Here is a 22,979-nt window from a genome sequence, read left to right as displayed (position 1 = left end):
TTTATTGTTGTTTGTCTAAAGGAAAGTTTCATGCCACTTGATGCGCTCGTCGTGTAATATCTGGAGTTTTCTCCAAAACTTTAAACACGTTTTAGCACCATAAAACACGATTTAAGCTAGACAAAAAACAATTATCGGTTTATGTAAGTTTGTATAACCAAACAATTAACTCTTCAAAAATATTAACTCAAAATTAGTTTTAACTAAATAACTGGCTTGTAAGGCGCAATAAGTTTAGCATATAAGGGGAACTTACGTTGTGTACTTGCGACATTATACGCCTATTGTTAGTTAGATAAAATAGTTTGTCTTGAAACACTAGTAATCTAAAAAATAATACACTTTCATTCAGTGGACTGAATAGTCCAAACTAATCTGGCAAAAATAGAAACTTTACAGCTATATTAACACGCAAACGTTTTGTTGTTTACTTGAGGTATAGGGACTGTACTTAGACTTTACTGTAAGTCGTATGGGTAAGAAAACAACTTTAACTTACTCTTGTGTTTTACAAGGTTCTAGGTATTTACTTTTTACAACGAACAACAGTTGTACAGTTTGGTATAATAATGTTCGCCCTACTACCACATGTCTAATAAATTATGTACTATACAAAAATGGCAGCCAACTTCCATGTCTTGAAGAAAACCTGTATTGTACAAAGATGGTAGCCAACTTCTATACGTCGAATAACACCAGTATGGAACAAAATTGGTAGACCCTGTACAACAGATGAATGTAAAACTCACTCCACATGATGAAAAGCAGAAAATTTTGCTGACGTTTTTATGATAGGTATTTGGAACAATGCTGCATTAATATTTCTGTACCGTTTGACAACAACTGCTAGGTTTATTTTAAGACACGTTAAACAACAACACCGCCAAAATTTGTTTGTTCGAGTTTGACTATGTACCTATTAACGCAGTGTGCCCGGAGATTCCGTACGTCTTGAATGTGTACTCGTATAATTTTCATTCTTCATATCTGTGTAAGTCAGACAAACAAGAAATTTCATAATCATCGCCAGTCTTATTTTGTGTATTAAAATAGTGAGAAAAAAAGTCTAGTTCACTCACAACGTACTTGTGTGAATATCATAAATCAACAACTATTAATACATAGCGACTATTAACATCTCCCTTAGTAGTGATTATTTTGTTTGGTTTGTTTTGAATTTCGCGCAAAGCTACATGAAATTGTTTTAGCTGTGGGGACATTATAATGTGACGTTCAATCCCACTATTCGTTGGTAAAAGGGTAGCCCAAGAGTTGGCGGTGAGTGGTGTTGACTAGCGACCTTCCTTCTAGTCTTAAACTGCTAAATTAGGGATGGCTAGCACAGATAGCTCTCGTATAACTTTGCGCGAAATTCAAAACAATCAAACAATTGTGACCGATATTTTTTTTAATCTCTTTGTTTTAGTTAACTGAGTCATGCCTGAAAACATAACAGTCAAATACAAAATATCAATAGAACAAATTTAAATATAAAAAAGGCGTTGAGCATCAAGAGCTTGTAATAGAAAATTAATATGTACATGTCCCCCCACATCAATGGTTTAATAGTAAGTCTCGCGGGTATCAAAAACACAGATAGCCTATTGTGCATCCTCTATTTAATAACGAAAAGAAGTGTATGAAGCCAAACATTGTTGGTACTAATTACCAGGTCATCCCATAAGTAATGTCCGAAAATTTAATACAGAAAGTGCATTGTCATTTCTGTTTTTATAAAAGGCTCTAATGACTAAAATATGTAGTAGGACGTGTATAAAAATGTTCAGACAAATAAAAGAAACTAACCCAACTTCACTGTTTCAGATCATTAATTAAATAAACCCTTATGAAGACGGATGTGTCTGAGGAGCACATTAAGTATATAATGCTTTATGAGTTTAAAAAAGGTAACAGTGCAGCATAAACTACATGAAACATTCAACGTGTTTATGGTGCTGAGTCTCTCAATGAAAGAAAATGTCGAAGGTGGTTTCAGAAGTTCAGATCAGGTGACTACAGCTTAAGTGATGCGCCACATTCAGGTTGTCCTGTTGAGTTTAATGATGACTTGCTGCTGGCTGCACTTGATGAAGATTGTGCTATAACAGTTGAAGAACTAGCACAGAAGCTTAATTCAACCCACTCAACAGCTTACCGTCATCTGCAACAGCTTAAAAAGGTGTCAAAACTTGGAAAATGGGTACCCCATGATTTGACAGAAGCCATCCTTAGAACAAGAGTGGACATTTGCAATTCTCTGCACTCTCCTGAACGTAACTCACCTTTTTTTGCGCAGGTTAGGCACTGGAGATGAAAAATGTATATTTTATAAAAATATTAAGCGCCGCACACATTGGCTCAGTACAGGTAAACTGGCTAAAGCACAGTCCAAAATATACCTCCACCCTACGAGAGTCTTGTTAAGCGTTTGGTGGGATATTGTTGGCGGGGTCCACTTTGAGTTGCTACCACTCAATGTAACGATTACGTCAGACTTCTATGGTCAGCAGTTAAAGCGCTTAAATGTTGCACTGAAAAAAAAAGAGGCCTGCTTTAATCAATCGTAAAGGTGTGTTACACCACGATAATGCACGGTCCCATACAACAAGGATCACATCTGCAAAGATTGAAGAGTTAGACTGGGAAAACTTCCACATCCTTCATATTCTCCAGACCTTGCCCCATCTGATTATTTGCAGAACTATCTTGATAGAAAAGAGTTTGAAACACATGAAGATGTCAAAACTATACTCTTTACACTCTTTTCCTCCAAACCCCAAGAATTTTATAGAAGTGGCATTTAGAAACTTGTGAATCGTTGGCGAAAGCAATTAATAATAATGAAACATACATTATTGATTAAATAACATTAAAAGTGTTTGAAATCCTTGCTCTTTTTCTGAACCTAAAATCGGACATCACTTAAGGGATGACCTGATAAATTATGATTTCATATCAAGGTCGGTTTAAGTACAATACTATCAAAAATAACTCATTTAACACACTAGCATAAGAGTAATACCATATCTCAATTTTTGTTAGACATATTGTACTCTCAGTATACAACTTCTAAATTAATGTAGTATGAAAGGTTAAAATTTTTACTGTGTATAGATTTTTTAGTTTCTTAATCATTGTTTTGCTTTATCATAAAAAAACAAGTTATTATGTATTTTGTCTTTACTGATTGGAAACAAGAAGTTAGAAAAATTTTACTGTTATATTACTCAGTTCTACAAACCACTGACAATTTTAACTGCCTTTGATGCTTCCGTGTTAAAAATATTAAATTTTGGAATCAATAAATATAAACCCATATAAGCATACCAGCCGTCTTGAGATACATTTTTACTTCAACTGGGTTTCTCGTCATCACTATCTGTGCTCTGTTCACCGCGGTGAACTGAACCTCACATTTTAGCTTTCTAAGCTTGTTAACTTACTGCTTGCACACTGGAAGACATGCTGTTAAGACATAAGATGACGTAAGTTACTAAACAAAAAATCTGGTCAGATCACTGAAATATTTTTTTCTTTGGAATTGAAATGAAGCAATTTCAGGTAGATATTATCAGAAGAAATGCCCAATATTATTTGTTTTTGAAGGAATTATTTATTTGAAACACATTATGTTGTATGCACACATTACAAACTTGCACAATTTTGTTTATTTTAGTCATTCATCAGCAGTTGTGGACCGCAGTTATTTTCTAGTGATATTTGTATTCTCTTTCGACTGTCAGTTGAGAAGCTCTGGCGAAAGATGTCATGTTTTGTTAGTGTACATTAAGAAGGCCCTGGAATTTATGACTAATAACGTTTTTAAACTTATTTTATTGACCATCAACATCATAAACATTTAAAATGAACATTAAAATTTCACTTTTGACATTGTAAAATGAACTCAATTTATCAGCGGTATGTCTGCGGACTTCCAACGCTAGAAACAGAGTTTCAGGAGCTGTGGTAGGTAAAGCATGCATACTTTTTGGTATAGCTTTGTGTTTAACTTTATACAAAATATTTTAAAGTCTGTTTGAACCTTGCATTGCTTAAAAATAGACTTAACTTTCTAATGAATAAAATGAAATGTTTAAAATGACGCAAACATTTTTTCCTTCATGCTTAAACGCAAAAAAGTTACTTTCAGTAAAATTTATCAAAAGCCAATGAGATACATTCTTATTCTTATGGTTAAAAATACTTAAAAGTCTTTTCATTTGTATAAAAAAATGTGAAAGGGAAAACATAATTTTAGTGTCTAAATACATACTTATATTAATTAATTAAACAATAAAGACAATATCAAGCGATAAATTATTACTTTACTTAGTACAATTTCTTTGTTTGTTAGAGTTTTCGAGAAGATCGTACACTTTTGCTCAACTTTCGTGGATTTAATCCCACTGTCTTTCATTCTTGGCTTTTTTGTGTCGTTCACGGCCACCAGATGGTGGAATCAGTACATGGCCATTCCGTGGCCAGACAAGTAAGTTCATTTAAATAAGCTCAGATTGATTTAGTGTAATTATAACTAGCGTCCACGTTATTGTAACTTAAGTAATATATAGATATATTTCTATATATATATATATATATGTTCGGCCCGGCATGGTCAGGTGGGTAAAGGCGTTCGACTCGTAATCTGAGGGTCGCGGATTCGAATTTCCGTTGCACCAAATATGCTCGCCCTTTCAGCCGTGGGGGCGTTATAATGTAACGGTCAATCCAACTATTCGTTGGTAAAAGAGTAGCCCAATAGTTGGCGGTGGGTGGTGATGACTAGCTACCTTCCCTCTAGTCTTACACTGCGAAATTAAATTAGGGACGGCTAACGCAGATAGCTCTCGAGTAGCTTTGCGCGAAATTAAAACATACATACATACTATATACATGTATGAGTTTTTTGTTGGTTTTTTTTACAAATAATTTCGCTTCTTTTCTAAACATTTTGCTTTTCTATTTTACTCTTAGAAAAGCAATTGGAACTAAACTTCCAATATAGACCACGAAAATTAGGTTTATCTCTTTCTTTCCTAAGTGTGAATATTTATTTTTGTAATCCATTCCGCCACAGAAAAATTAATTTATTGTCTTGAATTTCAGAAAAGCAAAAAATCTTGATTATAGCTCTTTTTTGAAATTTTATTGTTTTTCTTATTTCATGTAGTGGATCATAATGTTGATAGGCGTAACTGTTCTCATTTAAAAGCTAGAAAAATATATTTTTGTATTTATGCTCTTAGAACAAGATGTTTTTATAATCACTGTTTTTATATTCTAAATATTTTGTTTTCATATTAGGAATATTTATGTTTGTTTCTTTTGTTTACTGTACATGCCATAGCTAGAATAAATATTACCAAAAACTGGAAGAAAACCAGATGAATCACTTAAACTGGCCAATGGTGAATAGAAAACAGTGAGAGCCAACGAATACGTAGTTTTTCTTTTATAGAATTTTCTACAAGAAATAACAGTAGCTTTATACATGATCTCTAATCTTTCGACCATGTTTTATTATAAGGCGAAATACTATATTTAGAATTACTATACAAATAATAAATGAAGGAGTAACCTTATTTTCATTATGTTTAATGTCCCGAAATTGTAATGATTATCTAGTTGTAGATACGTTTTATTTACATACAATATAAACTTTTTAAAAGTAAAAAACGGTTCCTTCTTTATATCGGATACAGAATTATGAACATTCTTGCACTCTATGTGCCGGGAGCCGATGAAAGCAGTCGAATGTTGCGTCGAACCTTGATGCGTTACCTGAATCTCACTCTTGTTCTGGTGCTGCGGTCTATTAGTATGGCGGTAAAGAGAAGGTTCCCCACTAAAGACCATCTTGTTGAAGCTGGTGAGGAGCAAATTAATTTTTTAAGCAACGTAATGGCGGAAATATTATATTTAGAAGATATGCTAAAGTAAGCTTTGCTGTTATTGTGTAAATCATGACAGATAGTATTCCCTTTCAAACTCTTTGCCAGTGTAGCACTCCCCTTAAAATTAGGTGTCAACCATCTCAAACACAACAACTAATCTATTTTATCTTTGAGAAATTACCAAGATTTGGAATTGAGCTCCTGTCATTTCTAACTTGATTTTCAGAATTCCTTATGATATCATGGCCTTCATATCCAAAATTGTTACTATACTTTAACAGGACATTTTGCCAATTTTCCAAGTTATTATTATACTTTAACATTAACAGGATATTTTACCAAATTTCTAAGTTGTTACTATACGCAGGCCCCCCGCTAGTACAGCGGTATGTCTCCGGATTTACAACGCTACAATCAGGGATTCGATTCCCCTCGGTGGGCTCAGCAGATAGCCGGACGTGGCTTTGTAAAAAAACCAACCACTACTATACGCAGCATATTTTGCTCAATTTTTCAAATATATAAAATTTATCAGGCATTGCTTGATTAACTGATAAACTGTAACTAAAATTCTATCCGTAAATTCGTTATCCAAACACATATGTTAGATAGTTAAATTCTTCTGTCAAAAATGCTTTGAATTTTGAAAATTTACTTAAAGAAAACCGTGAAAGTTACGTTATATGCTCTTTTTTATTTTTGGGATATTTTATTCAAAACAAAGAGATCAATCAGTACCGATCTATTTCAAAATTAAGTACAATCCTTTTACTTTTCCAAAAATTATATCCATTTTAGAAAATCGAAAGGTGTGGAAAGAAACGAGAATGCAGATCAGTTGGGGCGTAATAATAACTATCGGCTAATTTATTCTATGTTTATATTTCAATTACAATGAATAATGGTTTTGCTGACCACATAATTCGCTTAAAATAACTATAAACATAAAATGAAAATTCATAAATATTCTTATGATGGACGATGGTTAAGGTTGAATTGTTATTCCTTTTCCCAATCCTTCCACCACTCCCCCACTCCATATAAACTTAAATTACTGCTTGTTATTACAAAAACTCTTAGTCTTGTAGAATTGTTTGTTTGTAGTTGAGTAAAACTACACAATGAATATCTGTGCTCTGCCACGACGGATATCGAAACGCGGTTTATAGCATTGTAAGTCCACTGCGGGTCCTCTAGCGGGAACTGATATAAGAAAAGAAAATCCTAACAAAATGTGGCGTTCATCTTAGGATTAGAATTAAATGATGCAATAAAATGATCGAAACCTTCTTTAGGAAAACATTTTATTTGTGATTTAGAAGACGTAAATGTGATTCCTTCCACATTTTTTTATTTGTTATTACTACTATAAATATTATAAGAATGAGTAAAAAATATGAACACTTTCGAATAGCGGTGCTTCTCAGCAACAGACTGTTAACGCCGTAGTAATCATTTGTTTCTCTCATTTTTTGTTTTTCTTTCGTATTCTTTTAATGAATATCACGACTTACAATATTTACATTGTTAGAGTCGGGTTATTTCATGTTCATGATAAAGAAAAAAGAGAAACTGGAAATGTCATCTAATGGAACTCGTTCATTTACCAGATCTTAGCTTATATTGTTTCATTTTAAAACGGGTCTCATTTGGACTATTTTATCAAAATCAAGTAGGTAAAAAAATGCATGTGATTAGTCAAATTACGAAAATGTATTTCCTTGGAAAAATAAGTATATTTTATGGATATTTGACTTTAATCGCAAAGCACTTTTATGATAAGATTGTGTGATTCAATTTTTATTACAAGTCATGTCATTCTTTCTTAAAAAAAAGGATTTTTTTAACCAGTTTAAAGTGATCAACCAACCATGTTTTTATATAGTTCGCAATAAAAGTGCAAGTAAAATTATGTCGAGTGTTTAACTCGTCAGCTTACTGTGAACCAATCGTTGGTGTGCTAAAAATGTGTTGATGTGCTATGTGTTGTCACTTTTGGGTTATGGGCTTTTATAAATGTGACAGTCAAATCCAATGGCGTAGCACAAAATGGTAGCGACTCCCCGCCAAAGTCATGTTTGGGGTCCTCCTTGAACGTTTTGGAAAATATTGAATTTAGGACTGACCTGAGCAGTCCCGGGTTCTACCGTGAGATATTCCAATTTTTTTTCCGGGTTTCCTTGATTTCCAATGAGACGACACTTTTTAGGAGTTATTTAAGCATTAAACATACGCTTTTGACCTAGCCAGGTGTATCTGGATAAGTTAAAAGAAATTGGGGTCTTTATACTCGCTCGCTTCCTCGCGGAGGCATTTACTACTTTATTGATGAAATTCAATTTTCGATTAAAATAACCCAAGAGTGAGCGGATGGTGCTATCAGTCTTAAAATTATTTATGGCTAAAGAAGATGCAGCACAACGCGTTTATCCGAAACAAACAATCATATGTATTATGAGATACAAGATACTTTTAATAACAGCTAGTTTTTTACATTTTCCTGTGAGATCCTTTTATTTCGTTTGTTTTATTTACATTTTACATAATATTTCTATTGATAGGAATTAATTTTAATGCCAAGTGAATATCAAACTATGAACAACGTTAAATAAACTGATATTTTTAGAGTGAGTTTTAGTTTTAAGCAAATTTAATTGTTAAGTAGAAAACTGATTTTGCTTTATGTTTGTGATGGAATAAGCTATTTCGGTTTTGTTTTTTTCTACGCAACTTTCATGCTCATCGCGAGTGGCGCTTTTAAGTTTGTTTGATTGTGGTTAAGCACAGAGCTACACAATGATATGGGTTTGTCCACCATGGGTATCGTTATAAATCCTCAGACTTACCATTGTGCCACTGTAGAGTGCATGTTTTAGCATTTTTCACCGTTACATAACAAAAACTTAGAGATAAAAAATGCTACCAGTTATATATATATATAATATTTTCTCGTATGTTATTTTTCGGCTTTCATTAAGACTAATTAGTTTGTAAATAGTAATATTATATGTGTGGTGATATAATGACAAACAAATGTTCATAAAAATAATCGTTTTTCGTTCTTGACCTCATGTTAGCAACTGTAAAATAACGTTAACAAATATTTCTTTAGTGCATTCAAATATCATGTGATCTTTAAACCCTTGATAAACCAAGATCTACACACTTGGTACTTCTAATGGATATTAATTATATTTTTTCTCAGAGAGAATTGGCAGGAGCCCTACAAACAGTGTCAATGTGTATGAGTTTTGTGTCCCTTCACACATGGATTTACTCGACTAGATAAATGTTTCGTGTATTAAACTATACCACATATTAAATTTAAAACTGTGATACAATTTTCACGAGTTCAATATGTATTTGTGAACAAGAAAAAACATACTTTAAAATCATTTAATTATGAGCCCAAAAAAATTTTGTTTGTTTGTTTAGAATTAAGCACAAAGCTACACACGGGTATTGAAACCCGGTTTGTAGCGGTGTGAGTCCGCAGATTTACCGCTGTGTTTATGGGTTAACCCAGAAAGTATCCTTAGACAAAACTTGCAGTAATTTGAACCTACGTTGTTAGCACAGCTGCATAAATGTTATTTGTGACATTTCAGTGAAACACTTTTTCCAAAATTCATATTGTCATGAAACAGTGATAAAAGAACGTGAATTTTTCTGCACTTATAAAAGGCTACATCGCTAATTGGGTAGGTTAGTCTCTGTAATCTATTTATTGCAAATTACTAGAAATAAAGCCAAAACACTTGTTAACAAATATAAGACACTTCAAAACTTGATTGTTTTAAGTGCTCATTAATTTTCTGTGTGAAAAGAAAGTTTCCAACTAATTTGCACACTCTGTAGTTGATCACAGATACGGAAATTTATAGCTTCTCTGGAGGGTTGGATGTAGACAGAGCAAAGATGGATTAAGAATTTCACGTCTTCTCCAGGTTTCCTTACGAAGGCGGAACTAGAGATGTTTCTCTCAGTGCCGTCAGTAGAATTCAACACTTTTTGGATTCCGTGTACTTGGTTTATCAACTTGCTACGTGAAGCCAGGCAAGAGTGTCGAATTACAGACTCGAACGGACTAAAACTCATCATGGAAGTAAGTTGAATTTTATGTTCAAAATTACAAACGTAGAAAAAACATGTGTAATAGTTACATAATATCAAAAATCATTTATCTATTGTGATTTTTTCACCAATATATAATCAAACTGGAAAGTATGTTCGTTACTTTCTTTGTTTTGAATGATTATTTTAAGATACATGTTTGAGGTATATAAATATTATCTTTCACGACAAAAATTATTTAAGCTGAAACACAAGTAGTTTCGTCTATAAAATGGTTTGGTTTGAATTTCGCGCAAAGCTACACGAGGGCTATCTGCGCTAGCCATCCCTAATTTAGCAGTATAAGACTAGAGGGAAGGCCACCCACCGCCAACTCTTGAGCTTCTCTTTCACCAACGAAAATTGGGATTGACCGTAACTTTATAACAACCCTTCCATATATATGTAAATATACAAAGAGGACTAACAAGATGGGTGACCAAAAGACAATATGAGAAAAAGTATTCAAGTAATATATCCTTGAAGTATGTAGGAAAAATTGAAGTTTTATGTCACTGATTTTAGGTCCATGAAATCAACAGAAACAAAGTAGTACGTTTCCATTTTGCCCGGAGAGATCACTATTGTTTCCAAAGAAAATACTTTTATGCAGATAACTATGAAAAATAAGAAAATGTTATTTTAGTACCTTTGATTAATAACACAATTTCTTGTAGGTCGTAATTCCACTTGAACATGGTGAATTTTTACAGTATTGTATCTGAAAACAATTAGAATCCATTGCTGAAAAATTTACCATGGAAAATTTCCCCATCACTAACATGAAGTCAGATGCACGTTTCTAAGTGTTCAAACTAGTTTTAACAGCAAAACAAAAATCTTAACACAGTACTTTATGAAATATGAAAACTATTAAGTAATGTATGAGGACGGACTCAAATACGAGACTGAAAAGTGAATAAACCAATATGAGCATAATGAGACAAAATGACATTATGCTCTTGATATGATATGAGCGGTGAATTAGAACTGTACAAAAAAAAATGTTTGTTGGTGTATATATATATATATATACACAAATAGATTTTTTGTGTACAAAGAACTTATAACCCTTATTAAAAGCTTACCATTGTTTTTTTTAGTTTGTAGCAAACTGTCTTATGACATACATTGAGTTAATGATTAGCACCAGTTATAGTGAAACATCAGTACATCACACACCTTAGTATAATTTTAAGCCTTTCCCATTTTCAACACAATACAGAGGATAATTCCAGATCGGGAAGTTATTTACATTCAGTTTGCTTATTCATGGGTCACGGGTCAAAGGCCGTGTCATCGCCTTTGTTGACTTGCATTAAAAATGTTATTGAACTACTATTTTAAGAAGTTGTGTCAATAAATTTGGAATCAACTTGTAGACTGTAATTTAAAGTTTAATATTATATATGAGTTAATTTTTTTAATTTAGAAGAAAATATTAAAGTAACACCTAAGTGTAGATTTTAGTGAGTCACGTGGTGTGTTGAATGCAGCGCTGTTTAAATTGAGATGTTTATGACGCCAACATACTAAGTCTATAGTTTCGGCCAGATTAGGAACTCAAATTACTAATATCAACAAGCTATAATATAAAATAAGAACCTCATATATTTTTTTATTTTGCCGAGATGTGGCTTATGTACTGAATTAAATACAGTGGCCCCGTTCACCTCCTTCTATTTTTGGAAACGGCCCCTTATACACATTTACTTCAATATATGACATTTGAATAACCAATTGACAGCTTAGAATGTCTTCTAGTGGTTTTCTTAGCTATTATCTGTGAAAAGGTTACCACGTTCTTTCAAACCAAGATTTCAAGAAGGTAGGTTATATTTTTAGTCTGCTCAAAATTTTCATATTTTTTTTAAAACCTAAATACTAAACTTAGTAAATTATAGTGGAATTCTATGGTATCAGTATAGTTATTTATGATTATTTTTATTTATTTAACTATATAAAACCTTAAAAAATGTGTTTGATATTATTCATGTGCGAAATTGTTAAAGGCTTAGCATCCTATGCCTAACAGCAACCGAGTTCAAAGGACGTAGCTAGAAGAGATAATTGCTTGCTTTACTTCTTTATTTATTATTCTGTATTTTAAGAAAAATAATTTTAATAACTTATTTCTAAATAGTAATAATCTACATACATATATAACGTATAATAATTGAAATTTGTCTGTATATTACAAAATACTAGTCCACTAAAACACAGAAAAGACTGGGAAGATTGAAGGTCAGTTTTATAATAGATACTTAACACGAGTGCACGTGCACCGTGTCAATGCAAGTTATGTAATGTTAGCTAGGCATGACTGGAAGGTCGATGAAATAATATGTGTATACACATATATATAACGTTACGAGACTTAAGCTACTAAGACTAAACATTTGTAGTTTCGTGTTGTAATATGTAGTCACACCAACAAGAAAAAAGTGTAATTTTTTTTATTTCGTAATTTTATATGTTGGTTAAAAGGTTGGCCAAAGCTATAAAAAATAACGTAAAATATGAAGTCTTACTGAAAACAAACGTTTGAAATGTATTTAGGGGGTTTTAACGATTACAGAAATAATATTAGATATTTATGAGACGAAGAATACTTTTTAATCATAACATGAAATCACTTTGCACTCAGACTAGTAACGAAGCAGACTCGATAAGTTCACAGCAAATCTTGAATAACAAATATCCCAATAAAAATAGATTTTTTGTGTACAAAGAACTTATAACCTTTATTAAAAGCTTACCAAATTATTTGAAGATGAATATGCTGTATCAAAAGTTATAGGGCAAATATTACATGACTCGAACACCCAGCTTCCTAAACTATACTTAGACGCGTTACCATTGTATCACCAGAGCTGTGAAAGACCACCTCCCTAAATCTTTCTTTCTTATGCATTTTCTTGTAGGACAAAACTGTTACATTATTATATTTTTCATACGAATAATGAAAGTAACATCATGTATGAATGAAAGAGGCCAACATTCCCAGGCGATTGGAATTTGTCTTCGCTACACGATCTCAACATAGTCGGTTCTGACACCATGAAAATCTCAAGAAACACAGAGAAATCGAAAGCTGGCTATATCAGTACTTGAGACTTGCAAGAAGGTATATTTGTGCTAAATCTCATGTAAATTAGTTGATATGCACATGAATAGTTCACGAAATCCCCAAAATTAGCAAAAGGCAAAACTTTCAAAGTTGTTTATATCCCTATTTAAGTGCTGTAAACAAAGTATCTGAAATATGCTTTTGGTAAGTTCTAATCTCCCCCCTTAAAAAACAACACTCAAAATGGGCAAATCCAAATATTTTTATGTGCATGTGTTGGCCTAATTGAAAAAAATGAAAAACTCATCTGTGCGTTTTGGATTAAGACTAGGGTTGAAGTAACTCCACCTAGAAATGATGGAATGGTAGAGTAATAAAGTGTTTGAAAGAAGAAGAAAGAACAAAAAAACAACGTCTTTCTACGGAGATGTAACAAAAATGTGCGTCAATGTTATGACAATCTAGAGGATTATCTATATAAACCAGCCGAGACTAATGCTGCGAATCAACAGTTTACAATAATGTTTAGTTTGTCACATACTTTACGACTTGGTGGCGCAATGGTAGCGCGTATGGCTACAGATCACAGGGCTGTGCGTTTGAGTCACGTCCGGGTCATTCTTACTTTGTTCTTTATCTCATTAATTAAAAGTGCCACCAACTTCTACGAAAACATAAGAAGCAATAAACGGTATCCGATAAATAGAAAAGTGACCGTTACTAAACGTCAACATAAAAATACACTGATGGAATAAGAAACAACCTTCTAAAAAAAAAAGCTTGAAACCTATTAGTTTAGTTTGTTTTGAATTTCGCGCAAAGCTACACGAGGGCTATCTGCGCTAGCCGTCCGTAATTTAACGGTGTAAGACTAGAGGGAAGGCAGCTAGTCATCAACACTCACCGTCAACTCTTGGGCTACTCTTTTACCAAAGAATAGTGGGATTGACCGTCAATTATAACGCCCCCCACGGCTGAAAGGGCGAGCATGTTTGGTGTGACGGGAATTCGAACTCGTGACCCTCGGATTACGAGTCGAATGCGTTAATCACCTGACCATGCCGGGCTTAGTGCTATGTTTAACTTACATTACGAATTTGTCGTTATTTATTGGGTACTATCCTCCTATATGGAAACAATTAATCATCACTTTAGTCTAAAAAACAACAACTAACTAATAGATAAAACCAAAACAAATTCTGCCCTGTTAATCTGGCAAACTAGTGGAAAAAATCATAATAAACAAATTTTCGAACTTCTTCAAAATCATTAATTTTTTACCAAATTTTCAAAATACTTCAAGGACAAACAGACAAACGATAGAACACCTTTAGAACCTAGAACAACGAATCAACATATAAATTATTTAATGACAACGAAGCCGTAATAAGTGTATTTCTAGACGCTAAGAAAGCTTGCGACAGTGTCTGCCACAATACCCTAAAATTTAAATTAATTAAATTAAATATTAACGGACACATTAATCAGATGTATATTCATTTTTTTAAACTAATAGATCAACTGAAGTCAACGAGACATTATCCAAATCACTCAACATCACGGAAGGGGCATTGTTAGGACCCATCCTTTCGACTCTCCCACACATCTTATTTGTTAATGATATTACTTTCTCCATATTCACACTACTTTCAATATGCCAATGACACAGCAGTCTGGAGCATATTCAGAAACCCTATTATTGCTATGACACGTGTTCAAAAATGACTGGATCTAATACTCAAATGATGTAACAAATGACGAGTGATATTTAATCCAACAAAAACACAAGCCACAGCCTTTTACAGTAAACTACGTAAACACGTGAAAACATTCAAGAAAATTAAACTAATGCTAGCAGGTACACAAATAAATATAAATAACAATATCAACTTCTTAGAAATCACCTTCGATACTAGATTAACGTAGAACAAACACATTCAGAACATACATGCCTCAATTAGCAAACGTATCAACTACATAAGATTAAATGCAGATAAACATATAGACGGCATACTTACAATATCCTTGAAAAAATACAAGATAATAGATTATAGATGCTAAAAAATAAACAATACGTCCAAAAATAACTAAGAAACTCCAAGTTCAAACAAATAAAGCAATAAGATTAGTCCTAAGTCTCTAAGAATTTACCGGAGTAAAGTATTTACACAAACTCGGTTATCTTCTACATTAAAGAATTCACTAACCCGAGCTATCGTTCAAATACAACAAAAATGCAAAAACAAGAAACAATCTGATTACAGCATTACATAATATCTTAAGCGCTTCCACCAAACTTACTTTAGCCTATAATTTATCCTGCAAACAAGAAAATATAAACTAAAACACATGCACACAAAGGATCAATTATTATGTTACCTTTTACAACCATCATGTATAACGTTACACCCAGGGCACAGGAAAGATAAATTACTTGGCGTCTGTCCTGTGGATGTGGTGTTTCTATGAGTACTTCGGTTCCCCCCATAAAAAATTTCAAAAGTCCCCCACCTTGAAAAGGGCCGTTAACCCATCCCCAGTGAAAAGAATGTAAATTATTTAAAAATCTAAATTACAATAAAAATTTTCTTAAATCACGATAATTTACTCAATAATAACAATATTTAAGAATATTACAATTGAATCTACGCGACATAAAAACATAATACAAATAATGGGCGCAGATAGCCCTTATGTGGCTTTGCGCGAATTCAAACCAGTAATAGACACTTGTATCTGACTCAACTATCTAAGGACAAGAAGAGAGGTTGCCTCGTTCGAATTTCTTCATGGATCTCCTGCTGCTCTTGTTTACAATTATCTAACCCAACTCAACAAACACAACTTAAAGATTAAAATATTACGCGCGGGATTGAAGGGGAACAATAGTTCTTGACCACCTCAGTTGGAAAGAGCGGGCAAACACAGTGTTTGTTTTCTGTTATTTCAGACTAAATTTCTGCCACGTTTAAAGAATAAACTAAATAAACTCCAAATCTGAGGGTCGCGGGTTTGAATCCCCATAACACCAAACATGCTCGCCCTTTCAGTCGTGGGGGCGTTATAATGTGACGATTAATCCCACTATTCGTTAGTAATAGAGTAGCCCAAAAGTTGACGGTAGGTGCCTTCCCTCTAGTCTTATACTGCTAAATTAAGGACGGCTAGCGCAGATAGCACTCGAGTAGCATTGCGCGAAATTCAAAACAAACCAAACTATAACTTCTAACTTTGGACTTACTGCCTGTAGAAATATCTACTGTGAAAAGGAAACGATGTTAGAAGAAACTAATCGTTTGAGTTATAGGCTTACGAAATACGGGCATAGTACATTTTATTTAGTTTTAAATTCCGCACGTTTTGAACCACGAGTGGGCAGAAGCACACATGTTAGTTTGGATGATCAGGAAAAACGTATACAATGTGAATGGAGTGCAAGTCTTGGGAAGTCCTCTATATTTTAAGATGTTAATTATCCTAACTAGTCCATAGTGACTGCAGTTATAGCGTATAAGATACAGCTAAAGATGCCCAAAGTTTCAGTTGGTGCGTTTATTGCTGTTTTTTCTTACATTATTGCAGCTAAGCATTTGAAGGCCTTGTTACTAAAAATACCGAAATCGAACCGAAAAGACGTCTTAGTCCTCAGTAAGATGCTATTTTTCAGTCAATACCACGATGCTTTTAGTTATACGAAGCAGTCAGTTTATTTTAGAAATATCTGCGTTTTGAAAAAACAACAGAGATTAAAGTAGTACTTCCAGCGAGATGTGTGTTTGTACTTGGTGAATCTCAATAAAAAAACTCTCAAATTTACACACTTATCTGCAAATGATATCAAATATCTTTATGGTCTGCTACACAAATAATACCGAAAAACTCTCACCGTCTTCTTGTAATCAGGTTAATTATTTTCTACAGAAACTTTATATAAGTTGCAATAAATTCCTCGACACTTTCAAAGCTAACCGAGAACATTTTAAAACGAAATGTATAACAAGTTAAGTTATACTGTTCAGCTTTAATATATAAACATTGTACATCAGTAACGAAACTTAGTAAGGTCTTTAACCTAAATTTACACTATAGTCACTAAATAAGCTGACTATGTTTCCATTCAGATACCAAACTTGTTCTAAATTTAAAACGGTCTTCAAGCAAATAGTAACTCTAAAGTTGAATGGAAGAAAAAAAAGGAATTCCAAATCTACAGCACACTGCCTTCTGACCTAAAGTCTAACTTGCTGCCACTGTACCTATTGATTTTATTTTTGGTGGGAGGGAGGAGGGGAGAGAGAGAAGGGTTAGTTGCTTAGTAATAAATTATTTATTTTGTTTGGTTAGTGGGAAACAATTTCAACAAATATGTCTTCATAGAAATTCAGTATATTTTCCCTAATTACTAAGATTGATTTGTATTAATAGTAATCACTAAATAAGTTTACATTTTTAAAACTGTGGTTATTAAAAAAAATAAGAACGTGTTTTGTATACTTGAGGATTCAAACTGTAAACATTTCAAGCCCTATGTCGTGTTTTAAAATCAGCTTTTAGATACACCTTATTCACAGCGCAACAAATCTATCAGCATCTTTGTCTGTAATTTTATATTGTTGAATCAAGATAGTTTGGGTTTGTCATATAATTTCATGAATACCTGATTGTTTAACCATCTGGATTAACAAATATTGGTTTTATTTCAAGGAGTTTAATGATTTTCGATCGAAGTGTGGGTTACTTTGGAGTTACGACTGGATTAGCACTCCCCTTGTGTATACTCAGGTATATTTTTATTTGTTTCTTTTTTAATTATACTCTGCATCTATTTATATATATTCTTTTTATATTAATCTAGAAAGTTTAATTTTAGTTTCCAGGTGCACAAGAAGCATCTTGGGATTGAAGGAGCAAAATGTATCAAAGGAATTTAATAATCAAAACGAAGTCAAAGTTTTGATCTATGCCTTGCGCTCGCTCTTGCATTGTGGGGCTCATGGGCCTAATTAACTTAAGAACCTTTAGTAGAGTCCAGCGGCAAACCCATAGCAGCTACATATCCACTATTTGAAACAATAATACAAATAAGTTAAGGCTTATACAATGAAATCGAAACCCATTTCAGCTCTTGAATGTTAACAAATAGATTTGTTTATATTGTTGGACATAAATATAAAGGAAATATATCAGTGGAACAGTAAGTTATAGCACCTTTAAAACTGTGGATTTTTCTTTTCTACAGTGAGAATAATAATCATATTATTCAACAACAATAAGGACCAACAGAAGAAAATTAACATTAGAAAAGGGAAAACAGACTCAATAAAAGTGGACTTTTGATATGATTTTTGCGTAAGGAGGGTCTAATTTCCAAAAGCACTTGGTTTCCTGGGTTTCATTTCCAATGAGAATAATAAATATTATTATATATTAAAGTGATGGTCCAAAAAAAGACTGAAATGGTGAGATTTCGAAATTTTAGGTTCATTTCTATCGATCTTTTAAAATAAATACCCGGTAGTAGTTCGAAAGAACTTTCTTAAAACATATATTTAAATATAAGAAATATTTTTTGCTCGCGCAGTAAGAGTGAGAAGCGCTCATACTTCATTCTCTCATACAAGAATTATGAAACAAAATTAAACTGTCTATAATATATTACTGTCCAGGTCGTTACGTTGGCCACCTACACTTTCTTTGTCGCCTGTGTTTTTGGTCGTCAATATATTAATAGTCCGGACCCTGTTATTCAAGCTAAACGACCTTTTGACTACTACGTTCCGGCATTCACCATTTTTCAATTCTTGTTCTACACGGGCCTTTTAAAAGTGAGCGTAGTTATTATGTTTATTGAATATATTTTATAAAATAACACTTTGAATTAGTCTATTTTAATTCAAAGACTTTGAAATAATTCTTTGATTTTCAAGGATTAAAGAGATAGCTTATTTAGTATGTAAACTTCGCTTGTCTTGATTTAGTGTCGACTCGAAATCATGGGCATGGAGTGTACAGTCTGAAATGGTGTCTTAACACTGAACCAAGTCCAGATAATTCACTAGACATTACAGAAGCAACACAAAAATTAATTTTGCGAGAAATAACGTTTAGAAATATTATAAATTGCTGTGTCTCTGTGTAGGAGAATCAATTAAAAATTATTAAGCACGTTTTGACCTCATTGGAAGCGTGTTCTCAAAATCACAAGTTCCTATTGGGGGTGTATTTTTGTATTTTTTAACTAAATTTCTGAGTTATACAAATTAAAGTAATATTCTCACGTCGCATAGTGGGTGTTTAATAGGTTTAAGTATGATTAAACAACGATAAAGTGATAAATAGTGAATATTAATATTAGGTTGTTGAACACGTTTCTATTTGAGGTATTAGTTTTATTTTATCAATAAATTTTCAATATTTCCGAATGGCAAAACTAAATTTTTCAAAATATTGAAAGGATTGTTTGTCGTTAAGCACAAAGCTACGCAATGGACCATCTATGTTCAGCACACCACGAGTAATGAAAAGAGTTTCTAGCAGTGTACGCCCGCAAACATAATTTGGAAAGGAATAAAATAGGCATATTACAGCTCCATATTGTACAAACACAGATAATATAATTATTCAATCGATAACCCACTTAGTTATAAATAATTCATCAACTAAAACAAATATTATATCTGTCAAATAATACTATACTATATCAAAGTACACTGCAATATTCCGCCTTCACTATGAAATGCTGTATTTTCCTCTGCCTTACTTTAATGTAATATTATGTGCTGTTTATTATTAACCCTCTAATTATCGACCTTAAAAAGTTAAAAACTTCTTTGGTGGTGTCCATATATTCCATCATTTTGAGTAATTAATTTTATGTTATTCTGCTTGTTATGATACTTATTAATTATTGGGATTAATTGTAATATTGAAGGTATTTTATTTGATTTTAATTTTATTCACACGATACTAATGACTCTCTAAACAAAGAATCACGAATTCATAAGAAAATGTGGTTCATAAAGAGTTTAAAATAATGTGTTTAAGAATCCGGTAGGGGGCTGTGGGATCCTTATAAAGAGTTAAAATAATCAATGCAACGCTGCGACAATCAATATTTCACGAAGATAAATTTCACTGTTATCCATACACTTTACTACATTTTTGTATGAAATTCATTGGTATACTGTATTCCAATACCATCCACACCGTATAATAACAGATCAATTTTTTTTTCAAACCATTCTATTAAGGGACAATTCAATATTGCATAATATAAAAGCTACTGTAAAATGTATCAGATGCTTTGTTTGTCTGTTAAAATAGCCATTTTACGTTTACAGGTTGCCGAGCAACTCATTAATCCATTTGGGGATGACGATGAAGATTTTGAATTGAACTGGATTATAGATCGACATATCAAGGTGCAATTTCATAAGACTCTCAGTCGTCCCTATTCGGCCATCGTTTTATTCTACATATTATTTTACCGTTTACTTAGCTCTTAATATTATTAATTGTTTACAAAAAATTGTGAAAAGAAAAAAAAACTTTGACAATAATTTACACTTTAAATTTATATTCATTGGACTTTCATGGACTATATTTGAAAATATTCTTCTCGATAGAAGTGTAAAATGTTTTATGAGAAACTGAGTGTTTGTTTTTGAATTTCGCACAAAGCTATTCGAGGGCTATCTGTGCTAGCCGTCCCTAATTTAGCAGTGTAAGACGAGAGGGAAGGCAGCTAGTCATCACCGCCCACCGCCAACTCTTGGGCTACTCTTTTACCAACGAATAGTGGGATTGACCGTCACATTATAACGCCCCCACGGCTGAAAGGGCGAGCATGTTTGGCGCGACCGGGATGTGAACCCGCGACCTTCAGATTACGAGTCGCACGCCTTAACACGCTTGGCTATGCCGGGCCAAGAAACTGATTAAGAATTAATATTTTGTAACACAAGATTTTTCATACTCAGTAAATGAAGTTTACCGAAAAGAGCATTACCTGATATCTATGACATTTACATTAGAAGAATTGTTTTTATATAAATAAAAAAGTTGTCATTCTAGAAATAAATCTCACAGTTTTATAAGCTTAAAGTTGTGTCTTTAACAGTAGAGTGCGCTTCTTAGGTATTACGGGTACGTGTGAAAAGACTTTGCTATTCTGCCTTTAGTTAGTCATCTGCAAATAGGTACCAGGAAGTAAAGTAAGGGTAATATTTAATAATTCTAAATATATAGGCATGCACAGGGATTGTTTCTTTGGTAAATCTCGACGACTAAATGAACTAAACGTCCTTAATTTTGAAATGATAAAGTAAATAAAAAAGAAGCTCGTCAGTTATTCTACACCCACTCTTGAATCATTCTTTATCAACTATTAGGGAGATTGATCGTCAAATGTAATGCCCCCACAACTGAAAACACGAACTTTGGCTGTGGTAGGGTTCGAACCCGTCACTCACAGATTGATCATCGGGCCACGTAAGGCCTTTTATCCTTCGAGCAAAATTATTTTTGAGGAAACTATATTTTGTGGGAACTCGTCTGTGTGTGTTACAATATAATTTCTGTTGTGTTTTTTTTAACGAGTTTTCTCACTTTCTGTACCACCTAACTTGACGTCTATTTGTGAAGTTCTAGCTCTCGATACGTAACTTATTTTAGAGCGAAAAGCAGATAACTTAGTTGTGAGCACTAGAGAATTTAAGAAATGTGTATCATTTAGTTAAGTATCGTAATCTATGAAATTTGAGAGCACTGAGGTAAGTTTTAAGTGTTTATACGCTATTAAAAATTCAAATCGGACTCAAGCAAGGATCGAAACTCATTATATTAATGTTTATTCGATAATATTTAAAAGCAGTAGTTGAAATAACATTTGATTATGAAGACGTTAATAATTGTACTAGGGGCTTATTTTCTTAACCGATATTTATATTACGTTTACTTTTGTACTATGCATATACGTCTTAAATATGCGCATATCATTTACTGTATTGTACATTTGTTTTTGAATTTAGCGCAAAGCTACACGAGGGCCATCTGCGATAGCTGTCCGTAATTTAGCAGTGTAAGACTAGATGGAATGCAGTTAGCCATCACCATCAACCGCTAACTCGGGGATACTCTTTTACCAATAATGGGATTGACCGTCACGTTTTATAAAGCCCCCCCGACTGAAATGGCGAGCATGTTTGGTGTGACAGGGATTCGAACCCGCGACCTTCAGATTACGGATCGAGCGCCCTAACCGTCTGGACCTAGTGTATCATAAAACAACAAAATTTGTCTATAAAATTTGTAAAGGCTTTCGTAAACTACGTATACGTAGAAAAAATGTTTAAAAATGTATAAACGTGACAGCATGCAATCTTTTGTTGATTACGCGACTATTCAAACAAACGATGAGATTTATAACCTTTCTTGCATTATTGAAATATTCAGTTTTAGTAGAGTTTTGAATAAAATAAAAATGCTATTCCAGGTGTATTTTAGTAACAAAGTAAAGCATGTATATCATAAAATTCATGAAGAGGTTTATGGAACTTTGGCATTGTTTTTGTGCACGTGTATTTATTTACGTTTACTAAGAAAACTAGTAACGTTAATACAAAATATTATTCTAGTTTCAAACTTGTACGCCTTCCCACATACATACAAAAAGAACATCTTAAGCAAAATGACATATTGACACCTAATCCTGAGTATTTAAGGCAGCAACGGATCCTGATAAAATATACCCTAATACAAACCAGAACAACGCTTTCATCCGAAAAGGGTTTGTTCGTTTGTTTTTGAATTTCTCGCAAAGCTATACGAGGGCTATCTGCGCTAGCCATGACTAATTTAGTAGTGAAAGACTAAAGGGAATGCAGCTAGTCATCACCACCCAC

At 33.1% G+C, this 22,979-nt stretch overlaps 1 protein-coding gene across 7 annotated transcripts in view; it reads left to right on the top strand.

Moving 5' to 3' along the window:
• LOC143230329 (bestrophin-2a-like) overlaps positions 1–22,979 on the top strand; it is a 43,983-nt gene that overhangs the window by 13,281 nt on the left and 7,723 nt on the right. For 5 of the 7 annotated variants that reach the window (XM_076463695.1, XM_076463694.1, XM_076463688.1 and 2 more), the window contains exons 2-7: positions 4,355–4,489; positions 5,703–5,869; positions 9,842–9,999; positions 17,782–17,859; positions 18,744–18,902; positions 20,418–20,498. In XM_076463695.1, the coding sequence (XP_076319810.1) occupies positions 4,355–4,489; positions 5,703–5,869; positions 9,842–9,999; positions 17,782–17,859; positions 18,744–18,902; positions 20,418–20,498 (778 nt within the window). The remainder of the gene's footprint in view (positions 1–4,354; positions 4,490–5,702; positions 5,870–9,841; positions 10,000–17,781; positions 17,860–18,743; positions 18,903–20,417; positions 20,499–22,979) is intronic. The other 2 variants (XM_076463689.1, XM_076463691.1) reach the window with 1 other exon arrangement.

Source organism: Tachypleus tridentatus, chromosome 10 (genome assembly GCF_004210375.1).
Source record: "Tachypleus tridentatus isolate NWPU-2018 chromosome 10, ASM421037v1, whole genome shotgun sequence".
Taxonomy (NCBI): domain Eukaryota; kingdom Metazoa; phylum Arthropoda; class Merostomata; order Xiphosura; family Limulidae; genus Tachypleus; species Tachypleus tridentatus.
The sequence above is the reverse complement of the archived record's forward strand: the minus strand, read 5'-3'. Positions and strand labels throughout refer to the sequence as shown.